Source organism: Microcaecilia unicolor, chromosome 12 (assembly GCF_901765095.1).
Source record: "Microcaecilia unicolor chromosome 12, aMicUni1.1, whole genome shotgun sequence".
Lineage (NCBI taxonomy): Eukaryota > Metazoa > Chordata > Amphibia > Gymnophiona > Siphonopidae > Microcaecilia > Microcaecilia unicolor.
In genome coordinates this window covers 107,649,225-107,667,051 of record NC_044042.1, presented here as the reverse complement: position 1 = coordinate 107,667,051, position 17,827 = coordinate 107,649,225, and the positions used below count along the sequence as shown (strand labels likewise).

Below are 17,827 nucleotides of genomic sequence, written 5' to 3'. Positions count from 1 at the left end.
CATTCTATTTGCTTTCTTTGCTACAGCTGCTCACCGAGCAGAAGGTGTCAACGATGGCATCTAGATCCTATTCCTAGTCGGTGCCCTCTAAGGTAGAACCTTGCATCACGTAGCTATAGTTCGGGTTCCTCTTTCCCACATGGATCACTTTGCACAACGTCATCTGCCATTTAGATGCTCAGTCTCCCAGTCATGTAAGGTCCTCTTGCAAATTTTTTCAATCCTCTTGTGATTTTACTTTGTTACTAGTTACTCCCATCTATCTCTAGGTCATCTTCTCTCTATATAAAAGGCAACACCAACGTTCTATGAAGCCTCCAGACGGAAGTGTGAAGGGGGAGAGATATCCGGTTTCCCCATGAGTGTCTGCCCCGCCCTCTGTAACAAACAGTCAGTGAAGGAAAACAGCAGAGCACGAAATCAAATCGCTGGCTCTGTAACAGTGAAGGACTCGGAGGGGGGAGGGGAGAGAGGGCAGAGGGCAGGGACACACACACTCCCACATGCACACAGAAGAAAACATTGCTAGCCCCCCCGTTTCATTTGCATCAGAAACGGGGCTTTTTTACTAGTTTATAAATATATTAAAAAGCAGTGGTCCCAGCACAGACCCCTGGGGAACCCCACTAACTACCCTTCTCCATTGAGAATACTGACCATTTAACCCTACTCTCTGTTTTCTATCCTTTAACCAGTTTTTAATCCACAATAGGACATTCCCTAACTGATTGGCTGTTTCTGTGCTACTCTCCACCCCCAAGACACGTCCCCTCAGCAAAAAAAAGTGTATTTTTTAGTAAGTAGTGCGCACACACAAACACACACACACACTGCAAAGTTACTGCAGGAAGTCTCAACACATCCCAACGTAAGCCCTTTTCAACTGTGGCAAGTATGCGCTCGTGCTAACCACAGTTTGTAAAAGACCCTTAATTTTGTAGGTTAGGGTTGAGATGGTCCTCTGCCACCCCACAAAAAAAAAAAAAAACCCTCTGCAAATAGGGATCATCTCTGGCTGCAAGTACATCACCACTTATCAAGCAACACCGCTAAAGGGCTCCCTCTGAGCAGCTCACAGTTTTTTCTTGGTACAGCAGAAGGGACTCTCAAGTCTGTAAGTTGCACACGTCAACACAGTCGCCCCCTTATCCAACACCACTTAAAGGCTTCCTACAGCTAACAAAGTCAGATTAGGGAGATAAAGAGTGTTAAGGGCTGATCATGACCTCTAGGCATAGGGTAGTTCATTGGTTGCCAAATCAATAAAAACACAAAAACTTGTGCTAGAAAAGAAAAATCAATCTCGTCAATCGAAGAGACTCTCAGCCTAGAAACACACATTTACACAGAACATAAATACGTATATTAGTACACAAAGGAAACTGCTCTAGTGTGAATAAATCATGTTACCAGTATTGCAGCTAGGACCCTCAAAAACTAACCCAGGACCTTTTTTGATCCATTTAGGCCACTAGCGATAGAATGGAACCTTCCTTCTCAAGATTAAAAAGTTGGCTCTTCCATCAAAACCTCAACACTCAGACTGCTATAATACGGTTATTCTCATTCCCTACCACCTTCTTGGCTCTCCTTGCTTCTCCATAACTTCTTTTCTAGAATTGTAATTATTTGTAAACTGCCTCGCTGCGTTCTTTTTACTGCAAATGGTGATACATTACCAGAAAAAAACAAGAACCATTCCTACGTGCATACCTCATCACACGGTAACACACAACGACGGCAATAAAGACCTGCATGTTGTGGCCAGAGTCACACCTACCACTCTATTCCTAAGCACAATCCATTTTAAATTCTTGGTGGGCTGCGATATTTGGAATAATCCATAGAGCATGTCGATTAGAGGTCACTGTGACCAAAACAGACATCAGGTTTTTAGAAGGATACTCTCTACTGAATGCAGGGTCAGAAAGCATGGTCTTGAGTCTCCGCTCTTACTGGGCAGTAGCTAAATGGAGTGGCCTAGTGGTTAGGGTGGTGGACTTTGGTCCTGGGGAACTGAGGAACTGAGTTAGATTCCCACTTCAGGCAGCTCCTTGTGACTCTGGGCAAGTCACTTAACCCTCCATTGCCCCATGTAAGCCGCATTGAGCCTGCCATGAGTGGGAAAGCGCGGGGTAAAAAAATGTAACAAAAAAAATAATCACTTTTTTTTTTACAATTACAGCACCCTTCTTTTCAGTCTGAGTTTCTCTAATGACATGGCTTTCAATGAACCATGAAAAGAGCCATCAGGAGAAATAAGGTTTCTTGGATACTTTTCTTTAATAAAATTTGGGTAATGCAGAGAAACATTCATGATTTTCCACTCTAATTCTTGGTCTCCCAGTCTCTTCACCCCCTGAAAAGGAGGTCTTGATTGATCTGTTATTTGCAGTGAAGTGTGCCTAGATGTTTCCATATAGCTGGTCTAAGAACCCTGAAATCCACATTGGCAGGCAGGGGCCATAATACTGCAAAGCCGAGACTCCTCGCATGGAATCTGTGCTTTTCAAAATAACTTGACTCCAGAAGCCCATTATCAAGACACCAAGAGCTGCCATTTTAATCCTATCTAAATATACATTAATCAGACAACTACTTTACATCTTGAGGTCTCTTAAAAATAGTTGGTGACCCAGCAGTGACTCTTATTTATTTGTAACATTTATATCCCACATTATCCCAAACAAGTTTGAGTTCAATGTGGCTTACAATAAACAGTGTAGGATACATAAAGAATAATGCATAAGAAAGTAATTTATTGTAAGAATCCAACTTTACAATACATTGGAATATTGCTACTCCTTGAGATTCTGCATGGAATCTTGTCACTCTTTAGGATTCCAGAATCTTGCTGTTCTTTGGGGTTCTGCATGGAATCTTGTCACTCTTTAGGATTCCAGAATCTTGCTGTTCTTTGGGGTTCTGCATGGAATCTTGTCACTCTTTAGGATTCCAGAATCTTGCTGTTCTTTGGGGTTCTGCATGGAATCTTGTCACTTTTTAGGATTCCAGAATCTTGCTATTCCTTGGGGTTCTATGTGGAATGTTACCACGATTTGCGTTTATGCCAGATAATTGTGACCTGGTTTGGCCACTGTTTGGAAAACAGGATACTGGGCTAGATGGACCATTGGTCTGACCCAGTAGGGCTACTCTTATGTTCAGGTAATAAATAGTTGTTCTTTGTGAGGGTTTGTTTGAATAGGAACGAATTGAGGATTTTGCGGAATAGTAACATAGTAGATGACGGCAGAAAAAGACCTGCACGGTCCATCCAGTCTGCCCAACAAGATAACTCATATGTGCTACTTTATGTGTATACCCTACTTTGATTTGTACCTGTGCTCTTCAGGGCACAGACCGTATAAGTCTGCCCAGCACTATCCCCGCCTCCCAACCACCAGCCTCGCCTCCCACCACCGGCTCTGGCACAGACCGTAAAAGTCTGCCCAGCACTATGCCCGCCTCCCAACCACCAGCCCCGCCTCCCACCACCGGCTCTGGCACAGACCGTACAAGTCTGCCCAGCACTATCCCCGCCTCCCAACCACCGGCTCTGGCACAGACCGTACAAGTCTGCCCAGCACTATCCCCGCCACCCACCACCGGCTCTGCCACCCGATCTCAACTAAGCTCCTAAGGATCCATTCCTAGTATATATTTAGTATATTCCTGTATATATTTCTTATTTTGGGTGCTAAGGAGTTCCACCATTTGGTTCCTAGGTAAGTGAAGTCTGCAGAGTGGACAGTTTTGTAGATCACTTATTTTTTGGCAATTTGGGAGGTGTAGTCTGAAATTGTTTCTTGCCTCATATTTAGCGTTTCTTTGAGGTAAGTTTATTAATGATACTATATAGTCTGCAGCTGTGCCATTTAGGATTTGAAAGATAAAGGTACATAATTTGAAGGTGATTCTCGCTTTGATGGGAAGCCAGTGTAAGTTGATAAAGGGGAGGCACTTTCAAAATGAGAGATTTTGTATATGAACCTAGCTGCAGTGTTTTGAGCTGATTGCAGTTTTTTCAACAGGAACTCCTTACATGCAGCATATATGACATTACCCATCTCCTGGTGGAAATCAAAGCGTTACACTGCCAAATGAGCATTTGTAGAGAGCTATAAAATAAGGAAACCCTCACTCCACGGCTCCGCATGGGGGTCCACATGCCCCAGACCTCTCCTGCTCAGGATAAAATGGTGCGTTGGCATGTCAGAATATTAGTGCTCTAAGACAGTGGTGCAGCACTCAATCCTGCAGCCTGTCCTTAGAAATTAAGAAAAAGAGGGATCTAAAATACTGCGACTTTGGCACCTTAATAAAAAAATCAGCACATGGCATTACCAAAAGGTTATTATTAATGCGAAAAGGAATGGAGTTCTGTTTTCATTCATACACCGAAGTGCAGTCTGAGGTTTTCCTGAGATCAGAGGACATGCTGACAATAATCAATTTAGCACTGTCAGGATGCTGTTTATACTGTTAAAACTAGTAACAGCTGCAAGTGTGGTTGAACATCACATTTTTCTTTAGAACAGACTTTTTTGTTTTTTGTAAACCTTTGAGGCATCTTCACAGTCTATGAGTCGCTGCAGGTATAGACAGACACTCGTGCAAAAACCACCCTCAAGTTTTCATCCCTTTCACTACTCAGCCGTGTTCATCCACTGCTCTACCTCCCATCTTCTCTGTTTGGATAGTCTCTCTCCTTATCTCTGTCTGGAATGGCCATCTCTCCCCAGTTCAACAAAGCAAGCTGACCCAATCCTGGTTTTGACCCAGTGCAGAAAGATCCAGTAGAAATCCACCGAAGTGGAGAACTCTGAAATCCCACGGGATAGAGCAACAGCAGAAAACAAGTGGGAAATCGACCCTGGACTCCAGAAACGAGAGGGACAACCCTTTATACTTTAAAGAAGATTTATTGATAAAAAGACTCGACACCACCATGTTTCGGCCTATGGCCTGCCTCAGGAGTCTGTCGATGACAAAATCTCCAATGTAACATAGTAACATAGTAAATGACGGCAGAAAAAGACCTACATGGTCCATCCAGTCTGCCCAACAAGATAAACTCATATGTGCTACTCTTTGTGTATACCTCACCTTGATTTGTACCTGTCCTTTTCAGGGCACAGACCGTGTAAGTCTGCCCAGCACTATTCCCGCCTCTGGCTCTGCCACCCAATCTCGGCTAAGCTCCTGAGGATCCATTCCTTCTGAACAGGATTCCTTTATGTTTATCCCACACGTGTTTGAATTCTGTTACCGTTTTCATTTCCACCACCTCCCGCGGGAGGGCATTCCAAGCATCCACCACTCTCTCCGTGAAGAAATACTTCCTGACATTTTTCTTGAGTCTGCCCCCCTTCAATCTCATTTCATGTCCTCTCGTTCTACCGCCTTCGCACCTCCGGAAAAGGTTCGTTTGCGGATTAATACTTTTCAAATATTGGAACGTCTGTATCATATCACCCCTGTTTCTCCTTTCTTCCAGAGTATACATGTTCAGGTCAACAAGTCTCTCCTTATACGTCTTGTAACGCAAATCCCTTACCATTCTCATAGCTTGGTACAGCCTCCAAAACTGAACACAATACTCAAGGTGGGGCCTCACCAACGACTTATACAGGGGCATCAACACCTCCTTTCTTCTGCTGGTCACACCTCTCTCTATAAAGCCTAACAACCTTCTAGCTCCAATGTAGTATCTTTTTCAATGCAAAAAACATTAAAGAAGGGTCCACAGAAATGCTGCCTTCTCTCAGACCTTCTCATTGAAAAAAAGATACTACACTGGAGATTTTGTCATCTAGTTGTCATCAACAGACTGCCGAGGCAGGCCATAGGCCGAATCAAATCCTTTTATCAACCAATCCCCTTCAAAGTATAAAGGGTTGTCCCTCTCGTTTCTGGAGTCCACAGTCGATTAACCACTTGTTTTCTGCATTTGCCCCAGTGCGTACAGGGATTTGGAGGCCCATTTTGTTGTTTCACAGAAACATGACAACAGATAAGGGTTTCAGAGGATGGGCAGACTTTAACTCTTCCTTTTCCTAAGCGATCCCACGTGCTTATCCCATGCCTTTTTAAATTCTGACACAGTCCTTGACTCCACAGCCTCCACCATCCTTTCAGATTACTTCTAAGCCTATTCCCTCTTATCGTATGCCCCCTCGTTCCAGAGCTTTCCTTCAGTTGACAAAGGCTCACTTCCTGTGCATTAATGCTCTTTAGATATTTCAATATCTCTATCATATCTCCTCTCTTCCAGCATATACATGTTCATAAGCCAGTCTCTAATTTTTGTGTTCAAGACCGCTTACTAATTTTGTTTCTATTTTAAGGAACCAATATAGCAAAAAAAAATCATAAAATTGACCAACTCTAAGTCCATAAATTGACAGGTGGAGATGAAAGGAAGGAAACCGCTCAAATTAAATAAATACAAAACGGAAAAAAAAAAAATCAGCAAATCTTCTAAGCAAGCCAAAGTTAAATTTAAATGCAAAGCAAGTTATAGAAGGGAGTTTGAAATTACGGCCAGAAGGACTGACACCCCACTGACTGTCTCAGCTCTAAAATAAACAGGTCTGATTTTTTTTTTAGGGGAAACAATTACGAATCCATCCATGCAACATGGCAAAACCAGGGAGCCGATGCTCAAAACTCCAGCATTAAAGCTAACAGACCCATTTCCTAGACCTCCGCTGCTCAAAGGAAATTGCATTCAAATTATATGCACGCTATGAAACCAAAAGCGAGGGGGAGGAAGGTGTCTGGCACTTGCGCACAGGAGTTCAAGCGCATATCGGTACTGTTCTGTTAAATATAAGCATTTCAAAAATTGTTTTCACCTGAAAGGCTCATATTTAAGTACAGAAAGACAGGTGCCAAATGTGGGCTTTCACTTTCAGCTTTCTCGGACTTGAACACGTTTGTTTCTCACTATCACCGTTTAAAATACTGCTTCTAAAAAAGGCAAAACCAGCAGTTTAAAGTGAGAAATTCTGAAGAAATCCTCTCTTAAAAACTTTCAACGTGGTAAGCAGTGGCACACGGTGCCTTGGGGGCCTGGGTCCCCCCTCCAAATTGAACCTGAGACCCCTGGTTTGGCTGGCGGGGGTCCCCAACCCCCCGCCAGCTGAAGCGTTTTATCCAGCCCTATCCTCTGCGCACTGTCTGCCCTGCTTCCCCTCACATTACGTCCATGCTCAATTTTAGTGAAACTGAGCACACACGACTTTACGCATGCTCAGTATCACTAAAACCGAGCAGGCACGCGACGTTGAGGGGAAGCAGGGCAGGCGTGCGCAGAGGATAGCGCTTGAGAGAAACGCTTCAGCTGGCAGGCGTTAGGACCCCCACCAGCCAAGGTAAGTGCGGCAGGCCAAACTGTGCCCCATCCACTTTGGACTCCGATTCCCCCCCCCCCCCAAAAAACGTTCAGGTCCGGCTACGCCTCTGGTGGTAAGTTTCCAGCATTAAGGACAGCATTTGTTTCTATGCTGTTCTCCGAGCATTAGGACGGAATACCAAATCGCCTTATTAATATCCATTTGCAGCCATCTTTGGCGCACATGCTGTTTCCCACACTACAGCCCTCCGAATATTCTGCGCACTAGTTTGGCGTTAATTGCATCTAATGCCAGCATTAGGTTTTGAGCATCGGTGCCCAGGACTGATCTGCCTTCTTGGCGAACCTGGGGACTTTCTAATCCCATCTGAGACAATCCACCTTGTGCCTCCGTTGCCCACGAAGGACAGTTTTTATTGCTGCGTTGAGACACAACGATGTTTCACGTTTTAGTGGAATGCAATTGTAAATACACTTCAGGACACTGTGTAAGGAAAGACGCTGTCAAGCGAACACACACTCCTTACAACGCAAACACTATAATTTATTTTCGCAAATGTGTATCGTCCAACAGTCTGAAAGGCAATCCAAACCCTTTACATCAAAATACGTTTAAAAAAACATAAATCATACACCTCCCCCTCAAATAATATCAAACACCATAAAACCTTTAGCAGATTATCGACCTTGCTACACACTCCCAAACAATACATTATCTCGAGAAAAAACCTGAGCAAACAGCAGAGCCTTGGATCTTTTTCTTCTCTAAGCTAAGTGCCCGGGGTAAAGCACTCCACAATCTAGGCGCCGATACCGAAAACACAGCCAAACTCCTGAGGAAACCTACTTCAATCCATAACACAGCAGAACCAACGCCAGTTGTTTACGTGAACTTAATGAGCGTGATGGAACATAAACATTTTTTTTTAAAACTCGCAGCCAGTTCAGCCTCGTTTTATACACAGAACGTGGAGGTAGAAATCGGAACATGCAGGTTACAATGCTCACAGTTCCTCTGGCATTTCACAAGAAGCTCTGTTGAACACAAAGCCTTTTGTAAAATAAAGATTAAGGATGCCGGGCAAATACATGGACACTGGCACATTCAGAGCAGCTGTGAAAGAAAGAAAAACATGAGGAGGACCGTTTGAGGGCTTTACCTACGGCTAGATTTCACCGAGCGGCATGTACAAGAGCAACCAATGAAAGCGCTGGGTGACAACTCTTTTTAAAAACAATTTGAGATTATGCTAGACACCACAGAGATTAGTACAATTACGCTCTCATTCACTGGTGGAAATCCCAGGTCAAAACAAGCAGTTAGCCAGCTCTTATCCACGGAGCAAGTTCAAAAGCCAGTGCAGGAAATTTTGAAAAAAGTTATGCAAACCACACCCCCTTGAAATCTTCGCATCCCAGAGCAGTTACACATGGAAAGAGCAGCTTTCTGAAACAGGCATTTACACCGGTATACAATCTAAATGTGTAAATGCTGTTATATCCACCAGCAATCTGTGCCAAGCCTTAAGGTAAGAAGTCACTTGAAACCAATTAATCGCACTGCTCAAGTCTGAATCATCTGTAACACTTTCAGGTACACCTGCTTGAAGACCTTCAGTGCTTCTCAATCCTTTTGTGGCTGTCGCCCCATGATTGCAGCAAAATAACACATTCTGTGACCCTCTAAAGGTGCAGAATACTGATGAACCTATGGCGAAAGCTCACCTAGGTTGATCCCGGTTTGTCGACCCCCAGTTTGGGAAGCTCTGACTTAGCTACGCCATGTTACAGCAATCCTTCTCGGACCACCGTATGTTAATCACTCTTTGAAGACAGTAATGTAATTTCCAGGAAAGCTGCAATTTAAAATATGCAGCCCATGCTACTCTTTTGATCAGTCATGGAAAGAAAAGCATTTAAAGTGACTTTCAAATTGCATTTCTCTTCTTTAACTTTCCGATTACCAAACCTCTGCAATTTACCTGTGTCTTCCTATTAACCCTTAAGGTTTTAGAACACCCTATTTTTCCCTTAACCATATTATTATTAGTTAGTGAATGATGCTCAATGGTCCAACAGATGGTATTGACCAGAGGATTAAGGACAGGGTTAAGTACATATTATAACAGACACACCATTATCTGACAAGAGAGACCCTAAAGTCTGTAGATCTACACTAAAACCACCGGTGACAGGACCAAACTCTGAAGTACCCCCTCACATCAAAGGCCAGGTCTCTCTCTCTCACCTGCTGCCATATCAGTTTTCCAAAAAAAAAAAAAACCCACACCAGACAACGAAAACCAATTCATCACCAGTCCACCACAGCCCGCATCTCCCAGCCTCCAGAAAAAGCTAATCATAACTCAAAGTATCAACAGCTGATGAAATACCTAAGAAAGACAACCGACACTGTCCCTCCTATATGTAACTCCTGAAGTAATTTGTCCAACTAGCAGGATAAAAGTGGCGCTGCACCTAAACCCCAACTGATGTGTGTGCAGAACCTCCAAACCTTCCAAAAATCCGTACACAAAGAGTTTTAAAAATTTGATGAGTGAAAGAGAATGCAACTGCCAAGACCTGCCGCTTCCTCCTCTTTAACATCAGCAAAATTCGCCCTTTCCTTTCTGAGCACACCACCCCACTCTCTCATTACCTCTCGCCTTGACTACTGCAACCTACTCCTCACTGGCCTCCCACTTAACCATCTATCCCCCCTTCAATCAGTTCAGAACGCCGCTGTACGCCTTATATTCCGCTTGAACCGATATACTCATATCACCCCTCTCCTCAGGTCACTTCACTGGCTTCCGATCAGGTACTGCATACAGTTCAAGCTTCTCCTTCTTACCTACAAATGCACTCAGTCTGCAGCCCCTCATTACCTCTCAACCCTCATCTCCCCTTATGTTCCCGCCCAAAACCTCCGCTCACAGGACAAATCCCTCCTCTCAGTACCCTTCACCACCGCCGACTCCAGGCTCCGCCCATTCTGCCTCACCTCACCCTATGCTTGGAATAAACTTCCTGAGCCCTTACGCCAAGCCCCCTCCCTACCCATCTTCAAATCCTTGCTCAAAGCCCACCTCTTCAATGTTGCTTTCAGCACCTAACCTTTATACCTTTCAGGAAATCTAGACTGCCCCATTTTGACGACCCTTACTCAACTGACTGTACATTTGTCCTTTAGATTGTAAGCTCTTTGAGCAGGAACTGTCCTTCTATGTTAAATTGTACAGCGTTGCGTAACCCTAGTAGCGCTTTAGAAATGTTAAATAGTAGTAGTATGTTAGTCCACGTGGATTCCAGCTGCGAGACATTTAGGGGCCCTTTTACTAAGCCGCGTAGGTGCCTGTGTGCGCCAATTAACAGTTATTGCCCAGCTACCGCATGGCCCTTGAGGTAATTTCACGTTTAATGTGCATCCGCTACGCATGCCGGAAAATAATTTTATTTTCTGGCGTGCGGGTGGTAAATTGGCATTTTACACACGTACACCGTTACCGCCTAGTTATCGTGCGAGACCTTACCGCTAGGTCAATGGCTGGCGGTAAGGTCTGAGACCCAAAATAGACGTGCAGAAATCATCATTTTGCCGAACGCCCATTTTCGGCAAAAAATTTTTAAAAAGCCATTTTTTTTTTTACAGGTGTGCTGAAAAATTATTCTGCGCACACCCAAAACACGCGTCTACACTACCTCAGGCCATTTTTCAGCGCGCCTTCATAAAAGGGCCCCTTAAAGTGACTCAATGCAAATGGCTAGCTTTCCAGAAATGTGCCCTCTGCATCAGCACCAGACAGGCCAACGGGATGGGACTAGCAAGGTTTAAAAGGCCTCTTTCATCAGGCCACTGAATGCAAAATGTATTTGAGTCAGTCCAAAAAGGTTTTACTTTATGCGTAAAAATAAATTCAAGCCCCTATCTCACTACAAACATATTTGCCTTTTTCTTCCTTAAAATACCCCCATTTCTTTCTGTGGGTGAATCGCCAAACATTTTCACAATCAATTTTAAAAATTAAGTTTCTGGAACCAAAGCAAGAAGAACTTGGGGGGGGGGGGGGGGGGGGGGGAGGAGGGTGTGAGCTGTTGAAGGTGTGCTTAAAAACCACCCAAAACAAAAGAAATACACAAAGAAATCTATACATAGAGAAAGTCCCATTTAAAACACAGATGAACTTTAAAAAGATGCAAAAAAAATAGCAAATTCTAAAATCAGTGTGTCTATAAATGTTATCCCCTTTCTGTTATGTTGTTTTTCTGGTGACCCACAGTGCAGATTGAAGCAGCCCATATTTATGGGAGGGGGAAGGGGAACAGTCTCCTCAATATATCATCATTTTTATCCATGTGTCATATAATCTATAGATTAAAGAGGATATTCTATAAATCTGGGGTACTGCTATTCTACCTTCAGCATCATAGTAACATAGATACATAGTAGATGACAGCAGAAAAAGACCTGCACGGTCCATCCAGTCTGCCCAACAAGATAACTCATATGTGCTAATTTTGTGTATACCCTACTTTGATTTGTACCTGTGCTCTTCAGGGCACAGACCGTATAAGTCTGCCCAGCACTATCCCCGCCTCCCAACCACCGGCTCTGGCACAGACCGTATGTAAGTCTGCCCAGCACTAACCCTGCCTCCCACCACCGGCTCTGGGCTTTTACATTTAAGCATCCATGAAATAAAAAAGGTTAACGAGAATTAAAGTCAATTTATCATTCTTCTAAAGCAGAACTCTACAGGCCGATTTGCAAGTAAATTTGCCACAGACAAGCTGCATCGCTACTTTTTGCAGGGAGATGTGGAGTTACTTGTGTGGCTGGATGCAGACAGTATAACCTCAGTCACTGCTGCCACTCTCCAGCCCCAAAAATGTGGCAGGACCTTAAAAGCGGTTGGAGAGTGGCGTAGGAATGGGGGGGGGGAGGGAGGGGCGGTCCGCCCCGTGTGCACGCGCTCGGGGGGTGCCGGCCCCGCTGGTTCCTTGCTCTCTCTGCCCCGGAACAGGTTACTTCCTGTTCCGGGGCAGAGAGAACAGGGAACCAGCGGGGCCGACGCAGCTCCGAGTGACGTGCACTCGGGGTGGATCGGCCCTCCCGCAGGTAAGAATGCGGTCCGGGGGGGGTTGCGCCTTGCTGCACCCAGGGGGGTGCGCAGCGGCGACCCGCCCCGGGTGCCATTAGCCCTCGCTACGGCACTGGATGAGAGCAAATAAAGAATTCCCGCTGGCTCAGCTTTCACAGCCGCCACTGCCAGGGTTTCTGGATTAGAACTGGAGGCTTTAGACCTCAAAGAGAGATCCTCAGCTGGACCTCTTCTACCAAGGGAAAATAAACTCCATCTCCCCAATCCCATATAAAATCTTTGCCTTTCTTTCTACACTAGAAAGGTAAAATTAAAGAAAGCCAACAAAATAATGCAGTAAAAATTGAAAAAAAAAAAAAAAAAAAAACATCCTTTAGATTAATATTTAAAAAGTGACTTAAAAATATTCTGATACAGCTAATTTCTAGTGGCTCACGTAATTACAAAACAAAACAAAATTAACATTGCATAACGTAACCAAACAGGTTTCACCATATACTAAGAAATGCTTATCAGCTTTCCGCAATGGCATCTATAATTTTATTTCTTTGTAGGTCCACACACAGCAGCGTGGTAAATCTGCCACTACAAAATGTTTTCAGCTCAAACTCGCCCAAAAACAGACAAAATAAAAATAAAGCACCATCATCCAGGGGACAGTCACCCTAAAGCCCGATCACTTTCCAGGCTACAGCATTCAGGGAGTGGCAGCGAGATCAGCTGGAGCCAAGAATCTCCTTTTAGCTTAAAATCCACTGCAAAAGAGCCCCCTCAAGCTCCTCCGTCAGTGGACTCCCTCTTCACTCACCTTTTGAAAAACCTGGAGTGGGGTGGGATAGGTCTCGAGATTTCTTCCAGAGGCAGATATGGAGAAAATCCCTTCCAAGACAAACTTTCTAATACATTCAACTAGACGGATATTCCAGATGCATCTTATCTGGACTATAAAAAAGGGGTAAGGGGGGAGTTGGAGGGGGTAGCAGTAGCAGAGACTTACTGCTTAAAAGTACTTTCAGCCGTTATTTCAGCCCGTCACCTGCTTGTGAAACACTGTCCCACAGATCTGATGAAACAACCACAAGGTCTGTAATGTTTCATAAAGGATCATCTCCTCTACTATGAAAACCGATTGACCCCCCTCATATCAGCCCTGCAAGTGTTCTGAACTCTCTCCATAACAACCCAGTACCGAGACTCTCTCTGAGGGCTGGATGGATTAAGGGGATTTGAGAACCAGATTCAGAAAGGCCGATGACATCCCGTACCACAATTTAGCCAAAAGGAAATTCAGTTTTCAATCCAATTATTATATGGGGGGGCGGGACAGGAACCACAAACAGTATGCAAAATGTTTTCATTCTGAATAGCCTTTATGGGTATCATGCATTTGTACCTAAGCAAATCATTACCCCATCCCTCCTATGTAATAATCAGTACTAAGGTGGAGTCATTGTTAATATCTTAGCTTTGATTTGGTGGCTGCCTATTAATCCATTCAGTCATACAGGTGAGAAAACTCTAACCATCCAGTCTCTGAATGCAATCAAAGAAATCTGTACTTATCAGAAAGGATACCAAGCAATGTTAAAACTGCGGGTTGGGGGTTCTATTAATGTCCTAGCCATAAAGAATGCTCTGATCTCAGCGTAGATTTTGGAGTCTATGTTCCTAGGTGTCCCTACACGTTTAGAAATTTAAATTCAAACACAGATTAACTGGTGTTGCACAACTGCAGCCATTAAGGTCGACTGCTGACAGAACACCTATAAAAGAGTCCATTAGCCAGACTCGAGTTTCCATTAATTGGACTCAAAGGGATTGCTTTAGCTTTCTTTCAAAGACAGAAGTCCTAAGCAAAACATCTTATAAATCAAACAAGCCTGCTGTTTCAGGGAAAATGAAGTTTCAATCACGGGGAGGTTTTTACTAAAGTATACATCCTAATGTAATTTTTGCAGGTAAAACAAAAAACACATCGACTAGCAATTGGGAAGCAACATATTAACCTTAAGTCTCGGCCACTACAGGCAGACAAGGCAAACGAAAACGGACCAGAAGTCAAGCTCCTTTCGTAAGCGGATGCACAGCATAACAGCACAACTCATAATTCTACTTTTACACAAACCCAGTGGCTGGCACGGATGAAAAGAAAAACGATTTAAACGTTTAATATCAGGGACGCTAAATAAATGAAGAATGAATTAAAAAAGTACGTCAAAAACAGGGAAAAAGACACACTCACCTTCTGTCAGCCACGTCTCCTGAAACTGACTTAAATCCTGGAAGAGATCTGTAAAAACAAAACGGTTTGATTACTTAACGAACTACTGAAAATATCTCTGCTAAAACGTTTCGGTCACAAAAGAATCCATCTTGTCAGATTGGAAGATGGGTGCCCTGCCTTTGATTAGAAAAAGGGAGTCCAAAGACACACCACGAAAGCTATACAGAGACTTTACTGTTCTGTCATTTGTTAGCGGTCGATACTGGGGACTTATCTTACCTTCTGATTCCTGAGGAGGCAGTTCCGTGTCCATTAAATCGCTTCTGATGGGCATTAAGGGTCTGCTGAAGCTCCCATTTCCTTGGGGGTTCTATGGGAGAGAACACACGAGCTTCACAAGCCATCCTCCGGAGACAAACCGCAATTAAAAAGTCATTTTAAACCCGGGGGGGAGGGTTACTATTTCAAATTCTGGAGAAAGCTAAAAATTACCTGAATGTGTTTCAGAGACAGCTTTAATATACCCATCTATATAATAATTTGTACCTCAACGTTCTATGGCTGGCTGGGTTCATAACACCCTGACGTCAGCAAGCCTCCAGTGTTCCCTTCCCTCTCATCGTCCCGCCCTCGCGTAAAGACGAAATGACGTCAGAGGAGGGTGGAACAGTGAGAGGGAAGGGAACGCTGGCGGCGAGCTGATGTCAGGATGTTACGAACGGATGGGAGGGCAGGGCTCAGGACAATCGCTGGACATGGAGGGGAGGACAGAGGAGAATTGCTGGACATGGAGGGGATGGGAGGCGAGGAGAGAATCGCGGGACACGGAAGGAAGGGCAGAGAATTGCTGGACATGGAGGGGATGGGAGGCGAGGGGAGAATTGCTGGACATGGAGGGGATGGGAGGAGAGGGGAAAATCGCGGGACACAGAAGGAAGGGCAGAGCAGAGGAGAATTGCTGGACATGGAGGGGATGGGAGGCGAGGGGAGAATCGCGGGAGTCGGGACACAGAAGGAAGGGAAGAGAATTGCTGGACATGAAGGGGAGGCGAGGGGAGAATCGCGGGACACGGAAGGGAGGGAAGAGAATTGCTGGATGGAGGGGATAGGAGAATCGCGGGACACAGAAGGGAGGGAAGAGAATTGCTGGATGGAGAGGATGGGAGGCGAAGAGAGAATCTTGGGACACAAAAGGGAGGGCAGGGCAGAGGAGAATTGCTGCACATGGAGGGGATGGGAGGCGAGGAGAGAATCTTGGGACACAGAAGGGAGGGCAGGGCAGAGGAGAATTGCTGCACATGGAGGGGAGGTCAGAATCACAGGACACAGAGGGGATGGGAGAGGAGAAATCGCTTAGACGAGAGCCCTCCTAGGGCCCGTTTCATTTTTGACAAAACGGGCTTGGTTGCACTAGTTACATATTAAATACAGCGTGTATAAAATAAAATTAAAAAATATATATGTATATTTACATATACAACAAATTACTTTCTTTCTTATGCATTATTCTTTGTTATATATCCTACACTATTTATTATAAGCCACATTGAACTCAAAATTGTTTGGGATAATGTGGGATATGTCATAAATAAATACATAAATAAAGCTAGATATATATTGGAGGGGAGGGGTGAATGCAGCAGAAGCAAGAGGTAGGAGAGAGCGCTAACCTCCTCCACAACTTTGCAGAAATCTCAATTGACTCGAGAAAGCAAAGCACAACATCACATACTTACAGTTAAAGTGTATGGGACTTGCTGATCCAAATAGCCTTTCCTTCTGTGGTCCATTGGTTAACTTTTCGTAGGCATCTGAGTCAGGCTTTTTCTGTTTTCCAATCCCCCTGCGGAGGCTGGAGAGTAGAGGAAAAGACGGAGGCTGAAAAACATGAATGGAAGGCAGGAACCATGCATGGATAATGAGCTCCATTCACAAAAAAAAGGCCAGAGAGCGCGAGCCAGCGAGCTTTGCCTGCGGGTAATCGAGATGCAGCAAGATCCGGCACTCGCTGAGCGGATCTGCCAATATATTTAGAAACAAAAATAGGTAGTGTGTGGAATCTGAAGTTCTTCTAGACCGGGGGTGGGGGGATCTTTTTTAAGCAACGCATTTTAAATCTGTTTTTAAGGAGGGGATTTAATTACTTCCGATTGCAACCCCCTAGGAAACGAAAAATGGTCGCTCTCTATCACAAGATCTGTGGTCTAAACTTAAGTAATTTTAAGTAGGTTTTGGTGAGGTATAAAGAAGGACACTTCCCCCCCCCCCCCCCCCCATGCATAAATCCTACCTTTTTGTAAGCTCCTACACACACAAAAACTTTTATGCTCACAGTGGCATTGGAAACAGCGCGTTTTTATGTAATTACATATTTTTTGCTTTACTTTTTCCTTACCCCTCCCCTCTTTGCATAAATGGAGACTTGTTGTAGCGTGCCTTACACCGTCCTCCATGCACTTAAAAAGAAAAGGGGGGGGGGGCGCTCAGCAAAGATCCTTAACCTGGAACCTGCACCCCAGTAAGAACTTGTGGTCACTGAGAATTGACCTTCACGCAGCCCCTTCTCACCTGAATTCTGCAGCTGCTGCTTTAACTCAATGTTTCTGCTCAGCTCTGCAGGAAAATCTCCACTGCTGATTTTGCAAGGGCTTGTTTTCCTCCTCGGTTTTGTTTGCCCAGGGGAGACGCAGCTCTGCTGAATTTCCTTTCATGCTCTCGGGTTTCCTCTGTCTTTTGTTTCATAGACTTTTTTTTCTCTCTCTCTCTCTCAATGAAGCCTGATCCCCGCGCACGCTCCGACCAATCAGAGCGGAGGCGAAGGCGGGGCGCCACTCTGTCAGCCAATCGTGTTGGCATTCTTTCTTCCCTCCCCCTCCCGGCCTAGTGTTTCATTCAGGGCTCGGATCTCATTCATAAAAAAAAACAGCTCAAGTTGGAACTTGGAAAGTTCATTCCCTGCCATAACATTGCAGGGCAGGAAGGGAAAGTCGAGTTTACCCAGGGCTGGTGGTCTCAGCGCAGAAACTAAGGAGAGGACCTTGAAATCAGCCTGCTGGCTATATGCCCTTCAGCTCCAGGCGGGCTTGGGGCCCAGGGCAACTTCCCTGTTTGCATCCCCTAAAACCAGTGCAATTTTTCTAG

General features: G+C 44.6%; 1 protein-coding gene across 1 annotated transcript in view; it reads right to left on the bottom strand.

The window, feature by feature from the left end:
• ETV4 (ETS variant transcription factor 4) overlaps positions 1-17,405 on the bottom strand; it is a 125,114-nt gene extending 107,709 nt beyond the window's left edge. Inside the window, exons 1-4 of the mRNA XM_030220966.1 lie at positions 17,255-17,405; positions 16,423-16,538; positions 14,966-15,056; positions 14,705-14,752 (exon numbers count right to left, since the gene is read on the bottom strand). Coding sequence (XP_030076826.1) covers positions 14,705-14,752; positions 14,966-15,056; positions 16,423-16,476 — 193 coding nt within the window. The 5' untranslated portion in view covers positions 16,477-16,538; positions 17,255-17,405. The remainder of the gene's footprint in view (positions 1-14,704; positions 14,753-14,965; positions 15,057-16,422; positions 16,539-17,254) is intronic.
• Positions 17,406-17,827: the final 422 nt, after the last annotated feature.